Here is a 27,630-nt window from a genome sequence, read left to right as displayed (position 1 = left end):
CCACCTGCATTCTTCTAAGGGCTTTTCTCCCCAACCAATTATGCAAATTGGAGTGAATCAGACAACCTTTGTCACACACGTGTATATAAATAGCTAATAGAGGTGATGCATATGACATCGCTCCTGAGAGAAAAGCCTTAAGGCTAAGAGATTAATTTCCAATTATGAAATTGCAACCATCCAGGAATTGGGCAGGGAGAACTCTCCCATGACATCCCCCGCCCCTTCCCTGCCAAGAACACCTTAAAGGCATAAAGCACTTGCTGCCTGCTTGGCCTGTTCATAAAGATTCACACTTACCAAAGAATTCCTTGGTGCAACCTCAAGCTACAAAATTGTTGCAAAGAATATTTACATTTACATTTTAAGTGCAAATACCTAGAGTGGAAAAATGTCTTTTTGATCTGGATAGAGGACAATATTTTTAGGTCCTCCCCCACTGCTAGTAAATTTACAGAATTACAATACCCATAAGGAGCCAATAACTTTTTAAATAGTGATATTAAACTAAGTATGTTCAGGCATCTAAGGGGTGTTATGTGCTTTACAAAGAACTGAGAATGTGGTTTTAACAAAATGTTTTCACCCCATACACCACAAACACATGTGCAGTTTCGTATTTGGCTCCTGAGAATATGTCTTACAAAATAGGCCTCAAACCAAACACCAAAAGATGACTATCTCTCCTGCTATATGACTGCATCCTGCACTGAGTTAGTTATTCAACAAAAGACATTCAGTTATAGCCTAGAAAATATTTGTAGTAGAGACGGGGTTTTACCATGTTGGCCAGGCTGGTCTCGAACTCCTGACTTTGTGATTCGCAAAATATAAAAATATAGCCTGGTGTGGTGGCGCATGTCTGTAATCCCAGCTACTCGGGAGGCTGAGGCAGGAGAATTGCTTGAATCTGGGAGGCAGAGGTTGCAGTGAGCCAAGATCACACCACGGCACTCCAGCCTGGGCGACAGAGCAAGACTCTATCTCAAAAAAAAAAAAAAAGAAAAGAAAAGAAAAAGAAAAAGAAAGAAAGAAAGAAAGAAAAGAAAAAGAAAATAATTGTTTAGCCTTGTTTTGGTTTTACTTCATAGTTTCCTGACTTCATTCATGAGGGAAAAGGAATGACACCCAGCAGAGCAGGCCCCGTGGAGCTCCTGCACTTGCAAGCACTCACATCCTGCAGGAAGAACTGATATGCACCCGTACACACAGGAAAGGCCACTGAGAGTCAAACACCACCAGCACCAATTCGTGAACTTTGGTGAGGTGTGAGGTATTATCGCAGGGTAGGGTTTATTTATTGTTGCTGCTGTTTACCGAGGTATAATTTCCACACAGTAAAATTAAACATTTTTAGGCACATAGTTCTCTGAATTTTGACAAACTTAGTGATGAGACTACAAAAGCAATCAAAATTCTATCACATAAAAAAATTCTTTGTGCCCCTGTCTAGCCAATCCCCTCCCCTCACCCCTAGTCCTTGGCAAATGCTGATTTGGTTTCTATTTCCATTGTTGCCCTTTCTAGAATATCATATAAATAGAATCATACAGTGTATGGCCATTTGTGTCTGGCTTCGTTCACCTAGAAAAATGCTTTTGAGATTCATCCATGTTGTTGCATGCATGAGTTCTGTATTCCTTCTTATTGCCAAACAGTACTGCATTTAAAGACACACTACAATTTGTTTATTCACTAGTTGAGGGACATTTGGATGGTTTCTAGCTTTACATGATTATGAATAAAGCTGCTGTAAAAATTTGTTGACCAGTTTTTCAGTGGACGTCTGTCTTCATTTCTCTTAGATAAATACTCAGGAGTGAGATTCCTGGGTTGTATGTCACGTGTATATTTAACTTTATAAGAAACTTCAAAACTGACTTCCATAGTGGAAGTCCATTCCCACCAGCAGTGTATGATAGTCCAGCAATGTATGATAGTGCAGCAATATATTATAGCTCTGAATCCTTGTCAGTATCAGATGTTGTCAGTTACCTTGATTTGAGCCATTTTATTAGTAATCCATCAACTTTTGATATAGGCTGGGCCATAAAATTAAACTTTCTGCTAGCTATATATACTGGGTTGAATAAGTGTCCTTCCGAAATACACATTCACCTGGAACCTCAGAATGTGACCTTATTTGGAAGTAGGATCTTTGCATATGTAATTAAATTTAGATGAAGCCATACTGGGCTGAAGAGGGCCTTAATTCCAATGACTGGTGTCCTTATAAGAAGGCCACGTGACACAGGGACACACAGAGTAGAGCATCCTGTGACAGTAGAGGCAGAGATTGGAGCTATGCTGCAGCAAGCCAAGGAATACCAGAATCCCCAGCAGCTGTTAGGGCCAAGCAAGGATTCTTCTCAGAGTCTCGGAGAGAGCATGGCCCTGAATACATCTTGATTTCAGACTTCTGACCTCCAGAACTATGTGAAAATACATTTCTGTTTGTCGTAAGTCACCCAGTTTGTGATAATTTGTTAAGGCAGTCCTAGAACTAAAACACTATGAATACAATTTACAGAATACAACAATACAAATAGGTTTATAATTCACTTATATAAAGCTTTCTGAGGATAAAAGCATAATAATTGCTTCTATAAAATTCATTCTAATTAGTTCAAGCATATCACTAGAAGCCTAATTTATTAATATGCATAAAAATTCTTGGGCTAAGTTTTTGATTATTCTATAATTCAACATTTCACTCATTGGACTGAACTTCTGCTAATGAGTCAAGATTAGTGAACACCACTGTTTATCGTGAATTAAGAGCAGTGCAGAAGCAGAATCTCAGTGGTTCCTATCTATGGCCATTGAATATGTGAGACCCACATTTTGCAGAATGTTCTACGAAGGATTAAGAGATGAACTTTCTTTTAGTTTAGTCATTTGTGGTATAATGTACTGGAATGCACCTTTAAAAATTTTTAATTGTAAAATTATGTGTTTATTTTTCCTATCATGAAGTCTAGTTCTGAAAAACAAGACTTCTGTGGTAGAGCCAGTTTTGGTTGTTTCACAAAGAACAGATCGCATTTCGGTTTTAGCACAAAGCTCTTCTAGCCCCTGACGAAGAAAATTGTCCCTCTCTCAACCTGTATTAGACTTCCTTGAGGAGGCAGAGGGATCTTCCTCCCCACCTGACCCCAAAACCTTTGAAAGAAAGAAGTTGGTTATTCTGTTACACTATTATTCAATTAGAATTCCACTAATTCAATAACAGAGAATAAAAGAATAGTTACCGTCAATAGCAGGTTGTGGTTTCTGCTGCTAAAACTTTCTGAAAACCTATTGCAAATAGACAGATACTGAGGCAACAATAAGACAGGAGGGCAGGTGCAGATGTGGGAGCAGGAATCTCATATTTTACATTCATTCCTCTATACTATGTAAACCAGACTTTCTACCCATGAACAACATAAGGTAATAACAAGCCTATCAGGTGAACATTAGATGTCATTATATGGACTTCTGGGAGGAATCTGGCACTCTTATGAGCACTTTTCTGTGTTGCGCACTGTGGTTACCAGCTGTACCATGCCTATTTCACAGGAATAGCTGGTGAATATAATCATAACTTCCATAAAATTTGCAGAGCAAAGCAGGTTGTCATCCAAACAGAGTCCAACAATGTTCAGTGATCCGAACAAAAGTCAGGCCCATTTTCACCACTCCTGCTCTCTGATAAGCATACATCATCCTTTGAGTGTTTTGGGAGAGCACAGAGTTGACCTATTCTGGGGGACAAGGACTTATAAGATTGGACCACTCTGTTCCAAGTTTGGGCAATTTCAAAGGACAGGGCTTTGGGGAATTGGAACAACTTGTTCAACTTCATTGTCTTTGGGTCTCACTAAACATAGAAACCAGCCTCCCTCTTAATCCCCATCCCACGTGTTGAAAACCATAAACTCAAGTTACCACGAATAAAAGGCCATGGAAGAGTGCCCAGATGCCCTTCGGGATGGGATGACCCAGTTAGGAGGTAGCAATGTTTGGGGTTGAGATTGTCCCTCTATTAGAAGCAGACAGAGAAAAAGCTATGACCAAAATGTTTGCATGGCTTAATTAAATATCAACAGAAATCTCTATTCACTTTAAAGCTCCAGCACACCAGACAAGGGATCCGAGCTCCGGGCAGGAGCCAAAACCACCATTGCAGATATGCTCCCAGTTTTACCAGCTAATTAGATGTTAAACTTACATTGTAACAATCAACCTGATATTATTGCCTACTGCAGATAGAACTAGAATTCTAATTAGGTCAGAATTCTAGCTGGGATTGTGTAGATGGACAAATTCTTTCAGGGTAGCTTGATATCACTGCTATAATTTATGGTAAAGACAGTTGGGATCATACTGGCAAACTAAGTACCTGCCTACACTCCCTCAGGCCTAAAAATGCCATCGATTATCCCAAAAAAACTGAGAAAATAATCCACTACAGTACGGAAAAAGACAAAATAGGGGCACTAACACACAAGAAGCACTGAAGGCTTTCTGAAAGAGTAATCAGGCCTGATGTTTGTAGTTTTAATGTTTACTTTGCAAACAAAGGTAGAAACAGAGTCTGGAGCTCGGATGCCACCACCAGAGAGGGTAGCTGTTCAGCCTCTCTCCTGTGCAAATTAACCTAATCCTGAACCTGTCTTGGTTTCATTCGCACAATTTCAGGTGCCATGCTAGGTACACCACAAATATACCTCAGGGACCTCAATTGCAAAAACCTGGACTGCAAACGTTGGGGCTGCAGAGTTGACTAGGTTAATAAATTCTTTCTGAGGTAAAGCAGATAACACCCACTAATAAAAAGAATGAAAGTTCATCGTCCCATTGGCATCCTCGGGTGTGCAGGTGTTCCTCAGAGCAAAGCCCATGGTGTGCCCCATCGCCAATTCGTGACAAGGCAGGGGGCGGGGGGCGGGGGAAGGAAAAAAGCCTGGGATAAGAAATCAGAGAATACAAGTCGCTTTTAAACAAAAAACAGTGAATGTTAGAGTACACCCACCATTGGGGTAGCACGCAATAATCTCTCAGCATCACTGACTCCAGCACAGCTGGTCCCCTGGAAAAGGCACGTTGCCGGAAGGTTTTGTGTGTGATCTAGCAATTGGCCACCCCACGCCTTCGGCCTACCAGATGGGTCCCTGCCCCCGGGAGTCCCCTCCCCCTCCACCCTCCAAACCCAGGCAGCGCCTGCCCCTGCCCCCGCTGATTGACAGGCCGTGCAGCTACTCCTGGGAGCCTGGCTTTCGGGGGCAACCCAGGCAGAGGTGACTATCTCTGCAGCAGCCAATAGAAGCCAGGAGGCGGGGCGGGGAAGCGGCGCGGTCAGGTGCTCCGCTCCAGAGTTGAGCGCAAGTGAGCTCCTGCGCGTTCCGGGGGCGCCCCTTCCTCCAGTCACCTTCCCGTCGTTACCCGCGGCGCGCCGGAGGGAGTCTCCTCCAGACCCTCCCTCCCGTTGCCCCAAACTAATACGGACTGAACGGATCGCTGCGAAGGTGAGTCCAGGGGGATGGGTGGCTTCCCTCCCGGGGACCCACACTGCTCCTCTGGTTCCCTAAAGCAACGTCCCCTCCTTGCCACTGCACATCTAAGAAGCCCAGGCCTCGGTGGGCGGGATGACTGGGAATTGGGAACATAACCTACGCCGCGACCCTTCTGGGTGGCTAGGATGGAATCCTGGTGGAGAAGATGGACACCCCCGCCCTTGACGTCTACCCGACCTACACAAACCTACTCCTTCTGCACTTTCCCTCTTCCGTTTAATCGGTGCCCGGTCCTTCCTGATCTCCAATTCTGTTTGTGGAGGAAGGGTTGGAGGGGAGAAAGAACTGGAAAGTACTCAATGAAATGTGGAGCCAGATCCAGGGATTCCACTGTTTTGTGCAGCATTTTGTGCACGAAAAAAAAAAAAAAATTCTGATTGTTTTCATTCCCCACCCCCCACCTCTGTTTATTGCTCTGTGTCATGGATGTGATGTTGAGTCTTCTTGCCAAACATTCCTAAGCTTCAGACAACACTTAATCTTTGCTTACTTTTGTTGGTCCCAAGAAAGCAGTTTTCTCCTGCTTACACATGTACCGAATTAATTTGCTAAGATAAATGAAAATGAGGTGTTCCATGTAGTTTATTTTCTCTGCTTTTAGCCTTAAATTACATTTGGTTGATACTAGCCTTCCTTGTTTTAAAAAGGTGGGAGAGAAAATTAGGGGGAGAAAGGACAGAGAGAGCAACTACCATCCATAGCCAGATAGGTGAGTAAATATATTTGCAGTCACCTATTTGCTATTCCCTGCTGCAACTGTTTTTAATATTCCTTCCAGAATCAGAGACAGTATTGCCATCCAAGAAATCGTTTTTAAATATAACATTTGAGCTATCATCTTGAGACCAATACCTAAAACAATTTCAGTTTAAGAAATGTCTAGGTATGGTGAAAGCACAGTTTAAAACCAGCAAAACAGAATTTATTGCCCTCAGCGAATACCCACAATGTACATATACCTTGTACTTCTGAAAGCAAAGCAAGCATGCCAAGTAGTTTTTATTTACCTGTACCTATAATACAGCAAGGTGAAACAGTATATATTTTTGAAGTTTAAAAATGTCTTCAGGCCGGCTGCGGAGGTTCATGCCTGTAATCCCAGCACTTTGGGGGGCCGAGACGGGTGAATCACCTGAGGTCAGCAGTTTTGAGACCAGGCTGGCCAACATGGCGAAACCCTGTCTCTACTGAAAATACAAAAATTAGCCGGGTGTGGTGGCGGGCGCCTGTAGTCCCAGCTACTTGGGAGACTGAGGCAGGAGAATTGCTTGAACACGGGAGGCGGAAGTTGCAGTAAGCTGAGATCGTGCCACCGCACATCAGCTTGGGCAACAGAGTGAGACTCCCTCTCAAAAAAAAAAAAGTCTTCAGCTTAGGAAGATATCAAAAGCCAGTTTCAAGAGATTTATTTGTACAAGTGTGGTTTGATCTAAGTTTTGGTGCGTTTATAAATACCTTCATGCAGGAATGGGTAGAAAAATGAGAGAACAAAAGATCCCTGCTGGATGTGCACGCCTGATGAAAACTGACAAAATTTACATATCTATTGTTTATCCATACAGCGTCCTATTAGCTTTCTCCAGTAGAATGAAAGTATTTTAGAAATATACACAGATTAGGGGAAAAGACCAACAACCTTGATTCACAGAGCTGTAAACCAGGGGAGTACTTTTACTACACCTATCAATGATAAGATTAAATTTTGACAAATTTTAACATTAGGAAAGTCAACAACAAATTTCAGAATTATATTTCTGTTAATATTTAGTTTAGAATCTAATTATTTAGTTCAACGAAGGCTATGATTTGATTATTAATAAATGAATGTGGATTACTTTTCAATAAATATATCTGGATGTCACAAATGTTATTTCACTTCAAGAAACCAAATTCATCTATTTTCCTCTCTCTTTAGTAATACTTCTTTTGTCTGTGATTAACCAAACATAGGGGTTGAAAATAGAAGTGTGCATATACATATATATATATAATATATGTATGTATATGCACCATTATTCGATTTGCTAATGATACTTCATTGTTGCTAGGTTGCCATAGTTGCTCTAGCCATAATGTTAAGGATGTTCACAGGTATTTGACTATAAAAAAGTTTCTGACCAGAAGTCAAAAGTCTGGATCAACCTGAAAATGTTTCTAAAAGTTTTATGTAAATGATGTCATTTTAAAATGCTGTTGAAGAGCTCACTTAAATAATTCCTTTGAGGGATATTTAGATAAATTCTCAGAAGTGAAAAAGTTGTTTAAATGCAGCTAAACTTATTAGCTTTATTATTCATTTAGCCCCAGGTCTCTTATCTAATACGGAGTTCTGTGACATAATTCTTCCAGGCTGTGATTTATGAATATAACTGGGATTGCTAAGCACTGTTACTCTGAGTTTGGGGTAAAGTATACAAAACAAAATTATTGCCTTTAATTTCTATATGTTTATTCTACAGATTATCTTACACTGAACTGATCAAGTACTTTGAAAATGACTTCGAAATTTCTCTTGGTGTCCTTCATACTTGCTGCACTGAGTCTTTCAACCACCTTTTCTCTCCAACCAGACCAGCAAAAGGTTCTACTAGTTTCTTTTGATGGATTCCGTTGGGATTACTTATATAAAGTTCCAACGCCCCATTTTCATTATATTATGAAATATGGTGTTCACGTGAAGCAAGTTACTAATGTTTTTATTACAAAAACTTACCCTAACCATTATACTTTGGTAACTGGCCTCTTTGCAGAGAATCATGGGATTGTTGCAAATGATATGTTTGATCCTATTCGGAACAAATCTTTCTCCTTGGATCACATGAATATTTATGATTCCAAGTTTTGGGAAGAAGCGACACCAATATGGATCACAAACCAGAGGGCAGGACATACTAGTGGTGCAGCCATGTGGCCCGGAACAGATGTAAAAATACATAAGCGCTTTCCTACTCATTACATGCCTTACAATGAGTCAGTTTCATTTGAAGATAGAGTTGCCAAAATTATTGAATGGTTTACGTCAAAAGAGCCCATAAATCTTGGTCTTCTCTATTGGGAAGACCCTGATGACATGGGCCACCATTTGGGACCTGACAGTCCGCTCATGGGGCCTGTCATTTCAGATATTGACAAGAAGTTAGGATATCTCATACAAATGCTGAAAAAGGCAAAGTTGTGGAACACTCTGAACCTAATCATCACAAGTGATCATGGAATGACGCAGTGCTCTGAGGAAAGGTTAATAGAACTTGACCAGTACCTGGATAAAGACCACTATACCCTGATTGATCAATCCCCAGTAGCAGCCATCTTGCCAAAAGAAGGTAAGGCTGACTGAATGAATGGTGAGCTGAGACTAGAGGTGCATTTGCCCAGTGTGATCAAATGAATAGGGATTTCTGTTGCTGCGCCTTTAAAGTAGACTTTGCCTGTGTCATGGTAATATTCTGGGATTTAATCCTCAGACTCTGAAAAGACAAAATCTCTTTTCTCAAAGCCTAATTTTTTTTTCCTTTTTCCTAGAATACTGAACTTGATGTGCTCTATGTATGTATGGCAGTAGGTTTTAACCATTTTGGATCCATAGAATATTATGAAAGCTATAGCCTCCCTTCTCAGACAAATTGAGATGGAAAGATACATACAAAACTTGAATGCATGTACAGTTATTTCATAGAAGCCCCAAAGCCTTTTGTAGGTTCCTAATTTGGACCTGCTTAACAAGGAAGCTGTGGAAGATAAGAAGGAGAAAGAGCTTTGGTCAATCTGAGGTTTATTTTCCTTATAAGTGTGGAAAGTAATAACAATACCTTAAACTTTTTACAAACCTCTCCTGGAATCCTTATACGAAACCTGTCACCTCAGTATTGTCTCCATTTTAAAGACAAGTAAATGACAGGTAAGTGACCTCAAAAGGTTTAACATCCTGAGGTCACAAAATAAGTGACAACATGACTCAGACATGCTCTTTGACATATTTTATCACTTTGCAGGGTTGGTCTTAGGTATCAAATGAGAGAACAGATTTTGAAAAGCTACAATATTTCACAAATGAGAATTCCATCCCTCAGAGGGGAATTAGGAGAATCATATGAAACAGAGAATGTTAAAATATGTGTGTGTTTTACACACACAGTTTTCAGCAAACAGCACTTTTTTTCTGGTTTAAGAAAATTAGCTAGGAGTGGTTGCTCACGCCTATAATCTCAGCACTTTGGGAGGCCGAGGCAGCAGGGTCACTTGAGGCCAGGAGTTCGAGGCCAGCCTGGGCAACATAGCAAGACCCTGTTGCTAAAAAAAAAAAAAAAATAGCCTGGTGTGGTGACACATGCCTGTGTCCCAGGCTGAGGTGGAAGGGTTGCTTGAGCCCAGGAGTTCCAGGTTACAGTGAGCTATGATCATATCACTGCACTCCACCTTGGGCGACAGGGAGACACAGTCGAAAGAAAAAAAGAAAGAAAAAGAGAGACTGAGGGGGAAAGAGAGAGAGAGGGAGGGAAGAGAAGGGGGAGAAAGAGAGAGGAGGGAGGGAAGGAGGAAGGGAAGAGGAAACGGAAGGGGAGAAAATTACATTAACCCTTCAGTTTCCTTTATAAAATTGGAATGATGTCCTCTTGTTGCGGTGTAGAAGATAAAGATGCAACTTCAGCAATGGATTTGAAAAGCAGGAGGAGGATGAAAGACAGTGCCTGGGTAACCTCATTTGTAGTTATAGGGAGTACTTTGGCAACACCTCCAGTATTTTCAGATGTTTCCATTTTACAAACTGCTTTCCACTTCCAGTCTCTTTTCCCAGCCCTCACCCATCCCTGACCATGTTTTCTTGTCTGGAGATTCTTCGTGTCTGCACTCACAACTACCAGAACCTAGCCATTTTTATTTGGGTATTGCAGTACCCTAGACATTTTACATAGTGTCACTAATTAATATGTGTGTGTATCGAAGTCTTTAGAGGTTTCTGGTTCTATAAAATGACCTTCCTTAATTCTATAAGGTGAACTTACAACAGAAGATTATTTCCTAGTTTCCCCTCCCAAAATTGTTTTCCCCAAGGGGAAAAAGAATTTTTTCTTATGTTCAGCTCTCTGGTTTTTCACCTCCGTAGCAAGTCTGTTGCCCATGGTTGATGGTAGCTATGAGTATTTTGTTCTGAGTGCCTCTCCTCCCTTCTCTTTAGGTAAATTTGATGAAGTCTATGAAGCACTAACTCACGCTCATCCTAATCTTACTGTTTACAAAAAAGAAGACATTCCAGAAAGGTGGCATTACAAATACAACAGTCGAATTCAACCAATCATAGCAGTGGCTGATGAAGGGTGGCACATTTTACAGAATAAGTCAGATGACTTTCTGTGTGAGTATGTTACAGTATTTCTTTCCATTCTGCATTACTTTTTGCTAAAATACAACAGTTTAAATACATAATACAGCAGTTTATTGATTGATATTTTTACTGTCTGTTACTTGAATATTAAGGAACTACAATGTTTTAGTACTTATCTAGAAATGCTTTTTTTAGATATTGGTCCTTGATATATAAAAGATATATACAAAATGTCCCTTTAGGTAGAATTGGATATCTACCATGTTTATTGATTAAAAGAAAAGCAGATGCCTGACAATGGCATTTGTAGTGTGTTCGTGACTCATAGTGGCAGATGTATACAGATACATGGTTTCTGGTTCTTAAAACGGTTTTTGGCCAGGCGCGGTGGCTCTCGCCTGTAATCCCAGCAGTTTGGGAGGCTGAGGCGGGTGGATCACGAGGTCAGGAGATCGAGACCATCCTGGCTAACACAGTGAAACCCCGTCTCTACTAAAAAAATACAAAAAATTAGCCGGGCATGGTGGCGGGCGCCTGTAGTCCCAGCTACTCGGGAGGCTGAGGCAGGAGAATGGCGTGAACCTGGGAGGCGGAGCTTGCAGTGAGCCGAGATCGTGCCACTGCACTCCAGCCTGGGCGACAGAGCAAGACTCTGTGTCAAAAAAAAAAGCAAAAAAAAAAACAAACAGTTTTTACATACAGATAATGATCCATAAACCAATGTTCAGATTTTTATGTCTTGTGCAGGTAGCTCTTATGTTAGAGGGCTTGCTCAACAAAGGACTGCTATCTTTGGCAAGATTTGTATTTTAAAGTTAATATAAGTTCAAAGGGCCCTCTAGAAATGGTTTCCTGAACTACAGTTACACAATAGATTTGTCACCTCTATTTTTGATAGAAAACCTTAATACTACTCAATTTATATTATGTTTAATGATTCAATAATTAATTAAAGATTGACCACTGTATACCTAAGCCAGAATAGTTAAGCCCTAATGCCCCAAAGCAGTGGCTCTCAAAGTGTGTTCCCTGGCCCACCAGCATCCACATCAGCTGAGAGCTTGTTAGAAATGCAAATTATTGGCTGCATAAATGTCTTCTTTTGAGAAGTGTCTGTTCATGTCCTTCGCCCACTTTTTGATGTGGTTGTTTGTTTTTTTCTTGTAAATTTGTTTGAGTTCATTGTAGATTCTGGATATTAGCCCTTTGTCAGATGAGTAGGTTGCGAAAATTTTCTCCCATTTTGTAGGTTGCCTGTTCACTCTGATGGTAGTTTCTTTTGCTGTGCAGAAGCTCTTTAGTTTAATTAGATCCCACTTGTCAATTTTGTCTTTTGTTGCCATTGCTTTCGGTGTTTCAGACATGAAGTCCTTGCCCATGCCTATGTCCTGAATGGTGATGCCTAGGTTTTCTTCTAGGGTTTTTATGGTTTTAGGTCTAACGTTTAAGTCTTTAATCCATCTTGAATTGATTTTTGTATAAGGTGTAAGGAAGGGATCCAGTTTCAGCTTTCTACATATGGCTAGCCAGTTTTCCCAGCACCATTTATGAAATAGGGAATCCTTTCCCCATTTCTTGTTTTTCTCAGGTTTGTCAAAAAAACACATGAAAAAATGCTCGTCATCACTGGCCATCAGAGAAATGCAAATCAAAACCACAATGAGATACCATCTCACACCAGTTAGAATGGCAATCATTAAAAAGTCAGGAAACAACAGGTGGTGGAGAGGATGTGGAGAAATAGGAACACTTTTACACTGTTGGTGGGACTGTAAACTAGTTCAACCATTGTGGAAGTCAGTGTGGTGATTCCTCAGGGATCTAGAACTGGAAATACCATTTGACCCAGCCATCCCATTACTGGGTATATACCCAAAGGACTATAAATCATGCTGCTATAAAGACACATGCACACGTATGTTTATTGCGGCATTATTCACAATAGCAAAGACTTGGATCCAACCCAAATGTCCAACAATGATAGACTGGATTAAGAAAATGTGGCACATGTACACCATGGAATACTATGCAGCCATAAAAAATGATGAGTTCATGTCCTTTGTAGGGACATGGATGAAATTGGAAATCATCATTCTCAGTAAACTCTCGCAAGAACAAAAAAACCAAACACCGCATATTCTCACTCATAGGTGGGAATTGAACAATGAGATCACATGGACACAGGAAGGGGAATATCACACTCTGGGGACTGTTGTGGGGTGGGGGGAGGGGGGAGGGATAGCATTGGGAGATATACCTAATGCTAGATGACGAGTTAGTGGGTGCAGCACACCAGCATGGCACATGTATACATATGTAACTAACCTGCACAATGTGCACATGTACCCTAAAACTCAAAGTATAATAAAAAAAAAAAGAAAGAAATGCAAATTATTGGGCCCAAAACAGACCTACTGAATTTGAAACTGTGAGGCCTTGGTGAAACACACAGAATTTTGAGAACCATTGCCCTTAGGCATACATTATAAATACCATCTACTTGATCAAGCATTTATGATCGGGGCTACCACTACAAAACAAAGTCCCTATTCATAGGAAAGCTTTTACATAAGTCACAAGGACTTAATTTTAAGTCTGAATTTCTAGTAGGAAGTGTGATATAAGATAATTATCTTTGCCTTCATGAGTGAGAGTCTAGGTCCCAACTTCTCATAGAAATGAACACAGCAATCATCCAGTCAATTACAAAGTATATAATGATATATTCCCAGTGTGACTATCAATTAATGAAATAGCATAGTACCCTGTCAGATAATTACTAGTGATTCATAACTTCAGTGCTATTTTTACTTAAATAAACCTAAAAGAATCATGGCATCTAGAATGACTTCTTTAGATACATTTTTCCTGGTAGATTTCAAATTACTTTGAAATGACTAGGGGTCAGTTTATGACTTTTTGAAAAACTGATTTAGGATTTTTTCGAGGGGGATGGGGCATGGAGTGTTCCTATTGCATAGCTCCCTGAAGCAAGTATGGGTATTAGAGATGGATTTACTAGTCATTTTCCTTGCCACCTTTAAGATAAAGCCTGTCAGTTTTGCTTGGGTGCCATCTTATCAGCAGTAGCTCCTTTGCCTTGTACCTTGATACCATGCTAAGCACACATGCCTTTGAAATCCAGCTATTATCAATTTCGTATCCATTTTATGTCACTTGATACATGTGTCAGAAGACCCCCAAGTTTTTACCTTATTTGTAGCCACACTAAAAGCACATAATGCTAAGTTGGATCCTGATTAGAGCCACCAAAATCAGGAGTTTCCTACTCTCCTCCACTCTGACCTTTGTTTTTTAGTAGTAGATTATAGCTGTAAGTACAGGTTTGATTTTTATGGTTTCTTTTGTTTTTCTTTATGTATCGTATTTTCCCTTTTATTGGTAACTATGAGTTTATTGGCTTCAGATTAAGACTAAGAGCACCTTTATCTCTTTATCTTTAGAATAATAATTGGAACATAGTAGGTACCCCATAAGTATTTGCTGAATATTACTTTGCCACCAGTAAAAAACAAAAACAAAACAAAACAAACAAACAAGCAAAAACTCTAATTTTTCCCTAACTTGGCTCTGCTTTGTTCTTTACCCTTCTTCCCCTGCTGCTTAAGCCACTGTTGGCCTGTAAGAAAGATTCACAACCATTTGACTCTTCAATTCCTGAAGAGAATTGTGATGTGGACAACAGCAGAGATTGTTTGTCAAAGATTATTTTATGTTTACAGTCAAACTAGATAAGATGTGCATTTAAGTTCAGAATTTGACCATACAACAATTATGTCAATTTTAATGCATAGTTGGCTAACTTTTTCACATATTTTCTCTTTACAGTAGGCAACCACGGTTATGATAATGCGTTAGCAGATATGCATCCAATATTTTTAGCCCATGGTCCTGCCTTCAGAAAGAATTTCTCAAAAGAAGCCATGAACTCCACAGATTTGTACCCACTACTATGCCACCTCCTCAATATCACCACCATGCCACACAATGGATCATTCTGGAATGTCCAGGATCTGCTCAATTCAGCAATGCCAAGGGTGGTCCCTTATACACAGAGTACTATACTCCTCCCTGGTAGTGTTAAACCAGCAGAATATGACCAAGAGGGGTCATACCCTTATTTCATAGGGGTCTCTCTTGGCAGCATTATAGTGATTGTATTTTTTGTAATTTTCATTAAGCATTTAATTCACAGTCAAATACCTGCCTTACAAGATATGCATGCTGAAATAGCTCAACCATTATTACAAGCCTAATGTTACTTTGAAGTGGATTTGCATATTGAAGTGGAGATTCCATAATTATGTCAGTGTTTAAAGGTTTCAAATTCTGGGAAACCAGTTCCAGACATTTGCAGAAACCATTAAGCAGTTACATATTTAGGTACACACACACACACACACACACACACACACACACACGGACCAAAATACTTACACCTGCAAAGGAATAAAGAGGTGAGAGTATGTCTCCATTGTTCACTGTAGCATAGGGATAGATAAGATCCTGCTTTATTTGGACTTGGCCCATATAATGTATATATTTAGCAACTTTGCACTATGTAAAGTACCTTATATATTGCACTTTAAATTTCTCTCCTGATGGGTACTTTAATTTGAAATGCACTTTATGGACAGTTATGTCTTATAACTTGATTGAAAATGACAACTTTTTGCACCCATGTCACAGAATACTTGTTACTCATTGTTCAAACTGAAGGAAATTTCTAATAATCCCGAATAATGAACGTAGAAGTCTATCTCCATAAATTGAGAGAAGAAGAAAGTGATAAGTGTTGAAAATTAAATGTGATAACCTTTGAACCTTGAATTTTGGAGATGTATTCCCAACAGCAGAATGCAACTGTGGGCATTTCTTGTCTTATTTCTTTCCAGAGAACGTGGTTTTCATTTATTTTTCCCTCAAAAGAGAGTCAAATACTGACAGATTCGTTCTAAATATATTGTTTCTGTCATAAAATTATTGTGATTTCCTGATGAGTCATATTACTGTGATTTTCATAATAATGAAGACACCATGAATATACTTTTTTTTCTATATAGTTCAGCAATGGCCTGAATAGAAGCGACCAGGCACCATCTCAGCAATGTTTTCTCTTGTTTGTAATTATTTGCTCCTTTGAAAATTAAATCACTATTAATTACATTAAAAATCAAATTGGATAAAACAATGTTTTCTTTCTGGTAGCACATAATAACAGAGCACAAGCATCTTTTAGATTTGAGCATTTGAGGATTCAAAGTTGCGAAAGAGCACAAACCATATTAGGTAAAATATTGGCCACTCAATCCTTGAAAAGAACTGTGTGGAGCCTGGAAAAAAAAATTAGGACCACATGTGAGATGTTTACAAGACACCCAGAACAGTGGTAAAGTGTGCATACTAGAAAAAGCAGCAGAATAACTCTTTGTGGTAACAGGTATAAAAACACGGGAGCCGAGATGATATAGCCCTGTTTCAAGAAATATGTGAATACCCACCTACCAGGTGCTCAGTGGAATCAAAGATGAATCCAAGTTCACAAATAGACTTCTACTTCCAAGGTAGTACTTTTGACCTGCCTGGTCATCTCAGTCTTTTCCATTCCAACAACCTAAGGCTATGCTTTAGATTTCTAAGTAATCAAGAAGTTTGGGAGAGGCATGGTATTACATGTGGCTTCTTAGAGGAAAGAGGAAGCCCTGAAAAGAAAGGCTTTCCTTGAAGAAAATAGCATTTTACAGACACATGGATAGTACTGTGATTTCATGTATATATATGTACCAATTGGCTAATGAGTAGGTAAAATTGTATTACTATTCCAGAAAGAAAGGACAAATTGGATGTGAAGAACTAAAGTGACATAGTTAAAAATTTAACCAAATTTAAGTGCTTCCTAAAATTTGGTGAATGTCTTATTTTTTAAAATGATAATACCAGTAAGGAATGTTGGCACATAATTCCCACTTCATTATAAAACCTCTTAATAGAATAGAATCAAATAATTGGAAATGGCCTATAGATTAAAAAGCTGAGAAATTATATGGTAGGTAGCAAACTCCCCAGAAGTATGGACTCTGGATTAGACATCTCAGAATACATGAGCACTCGTGTTGGCTTGCTTTGTAGCTATGAACTTACCCTGTATTATTGAAATGTCAGCATAATGACTGGAAGGTGAAATTGGTCCATTTTAGAGCATTACTATTATGCTATCTGTCCATTTAAATTAATAATTGCATTAAATTCATTTTAGAAGGTGCTATTACATTAGTAGTAAGAAAGTAAATTCATATATAAATATTTGATTATCAGATGGTTTACTTACAGATACTTATTTTCCTGTAAAATAGGAGAGTTTACCTGAAGAAAAATAAAACTTTTACTTTTCTGGGAAAATCACATCACTTATCATCATTGACATCTTTTTGTTGTTGTTTTGTCTTACCTGCATGTCTTCATGGTCAAGCTTTGTATGCAGTGAACTCAAATTAGTACATGGAAATAAAAGACTAGCTAATCTTACTAATTGTAAGAATTTTAGAAAGGTCAGAGGAATGGAGCTTCTCTTTGTGCCCCCATTTTTTCTCAACATCCTCCTACATGAGCCATTTTGTAAAGTTTATTAATTGTTAGGATTTTTTAAAATTCAGTTTGTATTTTACAATTTCTTCTCCATCACCTGCAGTTTAAGTTTAAATTGCTTTTCAAAATGCCCTGTGATCTTGTAAGTATCCTATTATTAGTCTTAGTTTCTTACAAGAAACTATTATTTCTAGAAAATCTAATGAAAGACCCCAGCTCTTCTAGTTCTCACATTTTTTTTTCCTGTTTTTCATTAGCTGAAAAACATACTTGATAATCATAGAGTTGGGAAAGCTCTAAGGGATCATTCAACCCTTGATTTAACAAAAGCTCTTGCAAAGCTGTGAAATTTGCATGACATATTAGTGCCAGAGCTGGAGGCAGGACCCAGGTTCCATGACTGAGTTTATACTCAAAGTCAAGCTGCAGTCTAAGTTGGTTTACTTCCGGTTCATCCTAAGGTAGCCCTTTGAGATCCTACCCCTAGCAGGAGGTGGTTAACCGATGTTCCCACCCTTGGCAGGCTCTCTGGTCCAACTTTTAACAGTCAGCTACACAAGGCTTATAGCTTTCTTTCAGACTGGCCAATGCCCAAGGGCAATGCCCCAGGACAAAATAGTCCTGAATGCTAGACTCTTTCAGGATTTCAGTCTTCTCTGAATGTCACCCTGGTAATTCCTCATAACCTTGTGGGCAATTTGATTCTTTTTAAAAAGACGTTTTAAAATGCATTTTGACTTCCAATCAGGACAGGATAGCATGGTCCTGCTTTTCCTTGTTCCTCCACACTAAGCATAATTATAGAGCCTGGAAATGGTGCAAGAGACTCTGAAGGGTGGTAATAAGGCTGAGAGCTGATTAGGGAACCTGGGGCTGGAAAAACAGCACAGCAGCAGGGCTTCACGTGTTTCTCACCTAACAGAAGGAGGCCACACAGAGCCTGCATTTCTTAACCCCCACCTACCAAGACAGCAGCCCAGGGAGGTTTATTCCTCCCCTGGATCAAAGAAGAATCTCTGGTAACATCAGGGCAGCCCATGTCATCAGCAAGGGGAATTGCCATAACCCTCCAACTAGGAATATTGATTGGGAGTCCCATTAAAGAGCAGCCAAGAGGAGCATTCTCCTTCCCACCACTGAAACACTCTTCCACTGAGACATAGAGGAGGACAAACAAAATCTGCAAAAGAGACCAAGCTACAGCAGACAGTCTGGGGAACCTCTTTGTTCCCATGCCCTGAGACTCTCCTCCTCTACCCAGAGACTTTGCAATGTGCAAGGCGCACCAATAAAGGAATCCCACTACACCATTTCCCTACCAAGAGATACCTGGCAGCTGGCCTGGGGAAAACCCTTCTGCTTTCCTCAGGCAGGACCAGCAGAGACAAGTGGAAATTCCAGCAGCACCACACAATCCAAGCAGACCATAATCCAATAGCACTCCAAAGGCTGTGAAAATTAAGCTGCCATTGGAATCACAGCCCACAAAAGTAGGACAAGATCTACATGCTAAACCTAAACTGTGTGACTTTCTGCTAAAATAAAAAATGTAAAGGGAACTCATCATCTTATTACATAATATATAAGATATCCAGGATACAACTGAAAATTACCTGTTATACCTAAAACCCAGAAAATCACAACTACAATGAGAAAAAAAAAAAATTGACACCAGCACCAAAGTGATTCATATGTTGGGATCATACAAGAAGAATTGTAAAACAGTTGTCATAAAAATACTTCAATGATCAACACAAATCCTCTTTAAAATGAAAGGTAAAAAATCTCAGCAAAGAAATAAAAGCTATTTTTTAAATGGAAATTATAAAACTGAAAATACAGTGGCATTTAAAAAAAACCACATAGGCTCAATAGTACAATGGAATTGGTGCAGGATAGAATCAGTGAACTTAAGTAGAATTCACAAAACTTGTAACAAGTCTCAGTGATCTGTGGGACAATAAGAAAAAAATCCAACTTCCATATCACCAGGGTTGTAAAAGGGGAGGCTGAAAGACTACTTGACAAAATAATGACTAAAAACTTCTCCAACTTGACTAGACACAAATCTACAGATCCAAGAAGCTGAGTGAATGCCCAAACAGAATAAACCCAAATAAATCCACACCTAGGTACATTGTAGGTAAACTTGTTAAAAAGGGCCCCCCACCCAGCAACTTAAAAGAAAAATCTTGAAAGTAGCCAAAGAGAAGCAATGCATTACTTATAGAACAACAAGTCTGATGACAGCACATTCTTACCTGAAATCATGGAGGCCAGAGGCAATGGCACAGTATTTCTCAAGTGCTTAAAAAAGAAGTGACTTTCATAAATTCTGTATACCATGAAACTATCCTAAAGAATGAAGGGGAAATAAAATCATTCTCTGAACTAGAGAAATTAAAAGAAGTTGCTGCTAGCAGAAGACCCACTTTTAAAGATAGGTAAAGAATGTTCTTCAGACATAAAGGAAATAGTAATAAAAAAAGAATCTTAGAGTGTCAGTAAGGAAGATGGAAAAATGAGAACAGCAGACACTTGAGTACATACAATAGACTATCCTTTTTCTCATGAGTGTAATAAACCATATTTGATGTTCGAAGCGATTATAATGCCACCTGATATTCATGCCAATATTTAGAAGCATGGAAGTTAATGGTACCTAAATGGAAGTGAGGTTTCCACACTTCATTCAAAGTGGTAAAATGCAGATACCAGTAGACAGTTATAAATCACAAATGCATATTATAACACTCAGACCAGCCACCAGAAAAACTATACAAAGAGACACACTCAAAAACACTACAAATAAATCAATAAGGAATTAAAAATTTTAACATAACCCACAGGAAGGCAAAAGAAGAGAAGCAGAAATGAGAACCAGGGGAAATCCTAGAAAACAGATAATAAAATGGCAGAATTAACATACCAATAATTACCTTAAATGTAAGTTATCTAAATACATGAATCTCAAAAGACAGAGATTGACAGAATGGACCAAAAAAACTGACTCTACTATATGTGGTTACAATAAAAGAACTTCAAATTCAAGACACAGTAGGTCAAAAGTAAAAGGGTGGGAAAAGTTGTACTATGCAAACATTAATTTTTCTTTTTTCCCCTATACAATACCAGTGTAAACAAATATTAATTTTTGAAAAGCAAGAATGGCTATATTAATATCTGACAAAATAGACTTTAGAGTAGAAAGGATTACTATAAAGAGGATTTTACATGATGATAAAAGGAATAATGATAAATTTATATAATATATAATATTTCATCAGGAATACATAACAATCCTAAATATTATAAATCCTAAACAGCAGAATCTTAAAATATATGAAGAAAAAAGACTGATAGGACTGAAAGGAAAAACAGATAAATAACAATTTAATTGGGATTCAACACCCTCCTCTCAATAACTTCTAGAATATCTAGACAGAGAATCAGAAAGAATATAGAAGATCTCTACAACACAATCAACAACATATAGAGAGTACTCGATCAAACAACAGCATAACTGACAAAAATACACACTAGGATAAACATTTTTCTCAAGCACTCATAAAATATTCACCACCATAGGTCCATTCACTATATCCTGGGTCATAAACAACCCTCAACAAATTTAACGGAATTGAAATCATACCAATTGTGTTTTCTGACCACAGGGGAGTCAAACTAGAAATCAACAACTGAAAGATAACAGGAAAATCTCTAAACCCATGGGAACTAAACAACATATTTAAAAATAATTCCTGGGTCAAAAGGAAAGTCTTAAAGGAAAAATTTAAAACTACATAGAATTTAATGAAAATGAAAACACAATATATAATATCAAAATATAAGATTTGAATTGAAAGCAGTACTGAGAGGGAAGTTTATAGCACTAACGGCTTACATAAAATGAGGAAAGGTCTTAAATCAACAACCTTAGTTCATACCTCAAGGGACTAGAAAAGAAGAGCAAGTTAAAGGAAGCAAAAGGAAGAAAATAATAAACATAACAATAGAAACCAATGAAATTGAAATTAGAAAAACAGTAAAGAAAATTAATAAAACAAAAATCTACTACTTTAAAAAATTAGTAATATTGATAAACCTATATAGCAAGACTGACAAAAAAGCAGCCACAATCACAATATCAGAAATGAAATAGAGGCTATCCATGCTGATATTAAAAGGTAATGGAGAACTATTAGGAACAAGTTTACCTCATAAATTCAACAACTTAAACTTGAAAACCACAAGCTACTAAACCTCACCCGAGATGAAACAATCTGAATAGCCTTACACACAATAAATAAATTGAATTCATTATTAAAAAGCTCCAACAAGCTAAAGAAAAATATATGATCATATCAATCTATGGAGAAAAAGCACTTGAAAAGATCCAATACTAAGGTATTTTTTTTTGTTTTTTAAAGAAAGAAAAAAAAACCTCTTAGCAAGTTAGGAAAGGAAACTATCTCAACTTGATAAATAACATCTTTTTTAAAAAACTGCAACTAACATCTTAGTTAATGGTGAAAGACTGAATGCGTTCTCTTTAAGATTGGGAATGGGTGAAGGATGTCTGCTATCATCACTCTTATTTAACATAGTACCGGAAGTTCTAGCTACTGAAGTTCTTTCTAGCAGGAAAAAAAACGCATACATCATGATAAAAAGAAATAAAACAATCCCTATTTCCAGGTGACATGCCTTTGCAGAAAATCCCAAAGAATCTAAAAAACAAAACAGAAACTCTTAGAACTAACAGCAAGGTCTGAAGACACAAGATAAACACATAAAGATCAGTCAATTTTTATATATGAACAATGAATATATGGAAACTGAAATTAAAAATGTAATACCATTACATTCACTCCAAAGAAAATAAAATACTTAGTTATAAACTTAACAAAATGGGTACAGAATCCTGAAAATTACCAAATACTGACAAAATAAATCAAAAAGCCTTGAAATCGAAGAATTCTTCAATAAATAATGAGATATACCATGTGCAAAAGTTGGAAGATAACATAGTAAAAGTGCCAACTCCCCAAATTGATCTATAGATTTACCGCAATTCCTATTATTCAAAATCCCTGAAAATCTTTTCTTTTTGGTAGACATAAACGAACTTATTCTAAAATTAATATGGGAACACACAAGCCCTACAATAGGTAAAACAAAACCGAAAAATAATATAGCTAGAAGAATCATTCTACCTGATATTAAGTCCTATTGTATAGATACAGTAATCAAGACAGTATGGTGTTGGCAGAGAGACAGACACGTAGATAAATGGAACAGAATAGACAAACCTGAAATGCCCATAAATAGTCCCCATAAATAGTCCCAACTGATTTTTGACAAAGGTTAAAAAGCAAATCAGTGGAGAAAGGACAGCCTTTTAAACAACAACAACAAAAACCCTGAACCTTGACCTAAACCCCACACTTTATATAAAATATAATTAAAAATGTATCATGGACTTAAATGAAAAACAAAATTTTAGAAAAAAATATAGGAGAAAATCTTCAAAACCTAGAGCAAGACAGAGTTCTTTGGCTTGTCACCAAAAGCACAACCCATAAAAGGAAAAATTGGTAAACTGGGCCTCATCAAAATTAGCTTTTTTTGTTGTTCTGTGAAAATCCATGAGAAGAGGCTAAAAAGATAAGCTACAGAGGAAGTACTTGCAAACCACATATCCTACAAAAGACTAGTATATAGGATATACATAAATAGTTCTTCACAACTCAAGAGTAAAATACAAACAATCCAATTCAAAAATAGGCAAAAGACATAAAGAGACATTACACCAAAGAGGGTATATACGGTAGCAAATAAGCTCTTGAAAAGATGTCAACATCATTAGCCATTCTGTAATGCAAAGTAAAACCACAATGAAATGTCACTATATTCCTATCAGAAAGGCTAAAATATAAAACAATGATAACATCAAATGCTGGCAATGATGCAGAGAAACTGGACCACTCATATATTGCTGCTGAGAATGTACATGGTACAGCCACTCTGAAAAACAGTTTGACAGTTTCTTATAAAAGTAAACATGTGACCCAGCATTTGTACTCATATTTATACCAAAAAAATGAAAACATATGCTCACACACACAAAAAACTGTAAACATACATTCGGAGCAGCTTTATTTGTAATGGCCAACACTAGAATCATCCCAAATATCTTTCAGTTTGTTGAGTGCTTAAACAAACTGTCCTACAAACATATCGTGGACTATTACTTGGCAATAAAAAAGAACAACCTATTGATATGTGTACCAACTTGGATGGATCTCCACGGAATTATGCTGGGTGGAAAAACCAATGCTAAAGAGTTACATACTGTAAAATTCCATTTATATACTATTTTTAAATGACAAAATTTGAAATGGAAGATGATTATAAAACAGCAACGCAAGAGATTCTTATGGTATTGGAACTATTTATTATATTAGCTGTGGTTGCCGTAACAAAATACCAAATATGGGGTGGTTTAAACAATAGACGTTTATTTCGCACAGTTCCAGGAGACTGGACAGTCCAAGATTAAGATTCCAGCAGATTTGTTTCCTGGTGAGGGCTCTCTTCCTGGGTTGCAGACAGCTGCCTTCTCATTGTACCTTTACATGGCCCCATGGGCATCAACTCCCTATATTTCTTGAAAAGTGCATGCCCAAGTGCCAAGTATGATCTTAGAGGCACTCACCACTTTAGTGTTCAGGCCAGTCATGTCTGGGCCAAGAAGAAAGAGGCTAAGCATTGTCAGGTTGCATCTGTGGGAAGCTAGCCAAAGCCAAAATAAAACTGGAGTAAGAGTACATTGACTGCGTTTGAGGGTATACAAGAGAAGTCTAATACACCCACAGATGTATGGATTCTTGATTTTAACAAAGGTGATTAATTCTGTTTATCTATTTTTTAATCCTTGGGTCAATACCATACTCTCTTATTATATTTTTAGAATTATTCCTGACACCTGATAGAGTATGTCCTACCATTTTATTTTTTTCAAAATTGTCTTGGCTCTTCGCATTTCTACACAAATTTTAGAGTCGGCTTCTGCAGTTCCATAAAAAAACAAATAAAACCCTGCTGAAATTACTTGGATGCAATTATCAGTTTGGGAAGAATTGCCATCTTTATAATATTTAACCTTCCAACCTATAAACATGATATAGCCCTCTATTTATTTTGGTCTCCCTTAACTCCTTTATAATTTTCTGTGCAAAGATTCTGCATGTATTTTGTTAGACTTATTCCCAAATATTCCATGCTTATTGATAGCAATGTAAATAATATGAGTTTAAAATTTTCCTTTTCTAATTGTTTTCTGCTGAGATATAGGAATACACTTGATTTTTGTATATTGACCTGATATCTAGCCATTTTTTAAACTCAGAGTTTATCTGTAGATTGTTGGATTTCTTATGTATACTATCATGCATTTGTGAATATGAGTTTTATTTTCCAATACTTATTTATTTTGCTTTCCTTATTGCACTTGCTAGGACCTGAAGTACAATGTTAAATATAAGTGGTGAGAGTGGACATCCTTGCCCTGTTCCTGATCCCAGGAGAGGAACATTTGCTATTTCATCATTCACTATATTAGCTTTGGCTTTGTTTTTGTCTTTTTTTAATAGATGGCATTCATCAGCTGGTGGAAGTTTCCTTCTATTCCAAATTTAATCAGTTTGTTCAACTAATAAATAGGTGTTGAATTTTGCCAAATACTTTTCCACATTCATTGACTTGATAATGTGTTCCTTTTTTTCTATTAGTATACAGCATAACATTGATTGATTTTCAATGATCAAAACAATTCTGTGCCCTGTAGTAAACTCCACTTATTCATGTGCATTATCCTTTTGAATTACCACTGAATTCAATTAGATAATATTTAGTTAAGTATTTTTGTTCATAAGAATACTGGTCTTTTAATATATTTTTTCACGTTTTTGTACCAGTGTTATACTGGCCTTATAAAAAGAATATGTTGGCTGGGCGAGGTGGCTCACACCTGTAATCCCAGCACTTCGGCAGGCCGAGGTGGGCAGATCACGAGGTCAGGAGATGGAGACCATCCTGGCCAACATGGTGAAACCCCGTCTCCACTAAAAATGCAAAAATTAGCTGGGCGTGGTGGCACGTGCCTGTAGTTCCAGCTACTCAGGAGGCTGAAGCAGGAGAATTGCTTGAACCGGGAAGTCGGAGGTAGCAGTGAGCTGAGATCGCGCCAATGCACTCTAGCCTGGTGACAGAGAGAGACTCTGTCAAATAAATAAATAAATAAATAAATAAATAAATAAATAAATAAATAAAACGCGTTCCTTCGTCTTCTATTTTCCATAAGAATTTATGTAAAACTGGTGTCATTTCTTCATCAAATGTGTGATGAATTAATCAGTGAAACACCTGGACTTGAAGTTTTCTTTATAGGGATGTTTTTGATAAATTAATGTCTGTGATAGATATAAAGCTATTCACATTTTTTATTTGTTTGGTAAGTTGCATTTTTCGGTGAATTTATCCATTATTATGTAAATTGTCAAATCCATTGGCATAATATTCTGTATTATCTTTTTGACATATGTAGGATCTGCAATGATGGCCCTTCTGTTATTACTGATATTGCCAGTTTCTGCTATCTCCCTTTTTTCTTTAGGTCATCTTACCAATTTTACTAGTATGTTTTTAAAAAATAAATTTTCACTTTATTATTTTTTCTCTTTACGATTTCGTTCATTTGGACCTTATTTTTATTATATCCTTCCTCCCATTGACTTTGGATTATTTCCTCCTTTTGCTGTTTTCCTAAAGCGAAGGCTGTAATCATTGATTCTGAACCCTTCAGCCTCTCTTAAGATAGGCATTCAAAGCTGCAAATTTTCCTCTAATGCTTTAGTTGCATACTATAGATTTTAGTGCTACATATTTATGATCATTCATTTCCAAATATTTTATTTGCCTTATTTTTATTTTTCTCATAAGTTATTTAGAAGTGTATTGTATTGTTTAATTTCCAAATATTTAAGGATTTTCTGAATTGTTATTGACCCTCGTTCCATTGTGGTCAGAAAACATACTTTGTAAAATTGCAGTTCTTTGAGATTATTTACTGAGACTTGTTTTCTGGTCCTGCGTATGGCCAAACTTGGTAATTCTTCAATGTATACTTATAAAAATAATATATTTTGCAGTTTGGAGCTGTAATCGCCTCTAAACCTCATTTAAGTCAAGGTGGTTAATAAAATCACTCAAGTCTTCTGTATCTTTATTGTCTTTTTTTCTTGGTGTGGTTGGTGTATCAACGACTTAGAGAGGAGTGCTAAATTCTTCAATTATGTTTATGAATTCTCTTTAGTTCCATCAGTTTTTGATTAATGTGTTTTTAAGCTGTTTTTAGGTATGAACACTTTTAGAATTGTCATGCTTTCCTTACATATTGGTCCTTGTACATTAATGAAATCTCTCTGTCTCTGAAAATTATTGTCTTGAAGACTACTTTTTCTGATATCAATATGTATATATGTACTATAGCTTTATTATGGTTAGTTTCTGATATGGTTTTGCTGTGTCTGCACCCAAATCTCATCTTGAATTGTAGTTCCCACAATTCCCACATGTTGTGGAAGGGACCTGGTGGGAGGTAATTGAATCATGGGGGCAGTTACCTCCATGCTGTTCTCGTGATAGTGAGTTCTCATCAGATCTGATGGTTTTATAAGGGTTTTTCGCTGCTTTGCTCTGCACTTCTCCTTACTGCCACCATGTGAGGAGGACATATTTGCTTCCCCTTCCGCCATGATTGTAAGTTTCCTGAGGCCTCCTCAGCCTTGTGGAACTGTGAGTCAATTAAACCTCTTTCTTGTATAAATTACCCAGTCCCAGGTATCTCTTTATTAGCAGAGTGATAATGGACTAATACAGTTTCCATGGCATGTTATTTTCTATCCTTTTTTAAAATTCAATTTGTGTCTTTGTATTTAAAGTAATTCTCTTGTAGACTACATGTAGTTGGATATTGCTTTTTCATCTACTTCGATAATCTCTGCCTTTTCACTGGAATGTTCAGTCTATTTACATCTAATTACAGATGTGGTTTAATTTTCATTTTTGAAAAATGTTTCT

At 37.6% G+C, this 27,630-nt stretch overlaps 1 protein-coding gene across 2 annotated transcripts; it reads left to right on the top strand.

Annotated features, from left to right (window-relative positions):
* Positions 1-5,222: 5,222 nt before the first annotated feature.
* Positions 5,223-17,304, top strand: ENPP5 (ectonucleotide pyrophosphatase/phosphodiesterase family member 5). Of its 2 annotated transcripts, XM_004044134.5 has the most exons (5): positions 5,227-5,510; positions 6,206-6,267; positions 8,018-8,881; positions 10,735-10,911; positions 14,731-17,304. In XM_004044134.5, exons 3-5 carry the CDS (start codon positions 8,053-8,055, stop codon positions 15,156-15,158), a joined length of 1,434 nt encoding a protein of 477 aa, XP_004044182.2. In that variant the 5' UTR covers positions 5,227-5,510; positions 6,206-6,267; positions 8,018-8,052; the 3' UTR covers positions 15,159-17,304. The 2 variants fall into 2 exon arrangements, with proteins under 2 accessions (XP_004044181.2, XP_004044182.2); XM_004044133.5 differs by lacking the exon at positions 6,206-6,267 and having other exon boundaries at positions 5,223-5,510.
* Positions 17,305-27,630: the final 10,326 nt, after the last annotated feature.

This window comes from Gorilla gorilla, chromosome 5 (genome assembly GCF_029281585.2).
Source record: "Gorilla gorilla gorilla isolate KB3781 chromosome 5, NHGRI_mGorGor1-v2.1_pri, whole genome shotgun sequence".
Classification (NCBI taxonomy): Eukaryota; Metazoa; Chordata; class Mammalia; order Primates; family Hominidae; genus Gorilla; species Gorilla gorilla.
Note: the sequence above shows the minus strand (reverse complement) of the source record. Positions and strands in the feature narration are given on the sequence as shown.

Excerpts from the sequence above, each read along its gene's own strand:
- ENPP5 (XM_004044133.5), top strand. The coding sequence starts at position 8,053 with ATGACTTCGAAATTTCTCTTGGTGTCCTTCATACTTGCTGCACTGAGT. Across the intron at positions 8,882-10,734 it reads AGCCATCTTGCCAAAAGAAG|GTAAATTTGATGAAGTCTAT; the intron begins GTAAGGCTGACT and ends CCTTCTCTTTAG. Across the intron at positions 10,912-14,730 it reads TAAGTCAGATGACTTTCTGT|TAGGCAACCACGGTTATGAT; the intron begins GTGAGTATGTTA and ends TTCTCTTTACAG.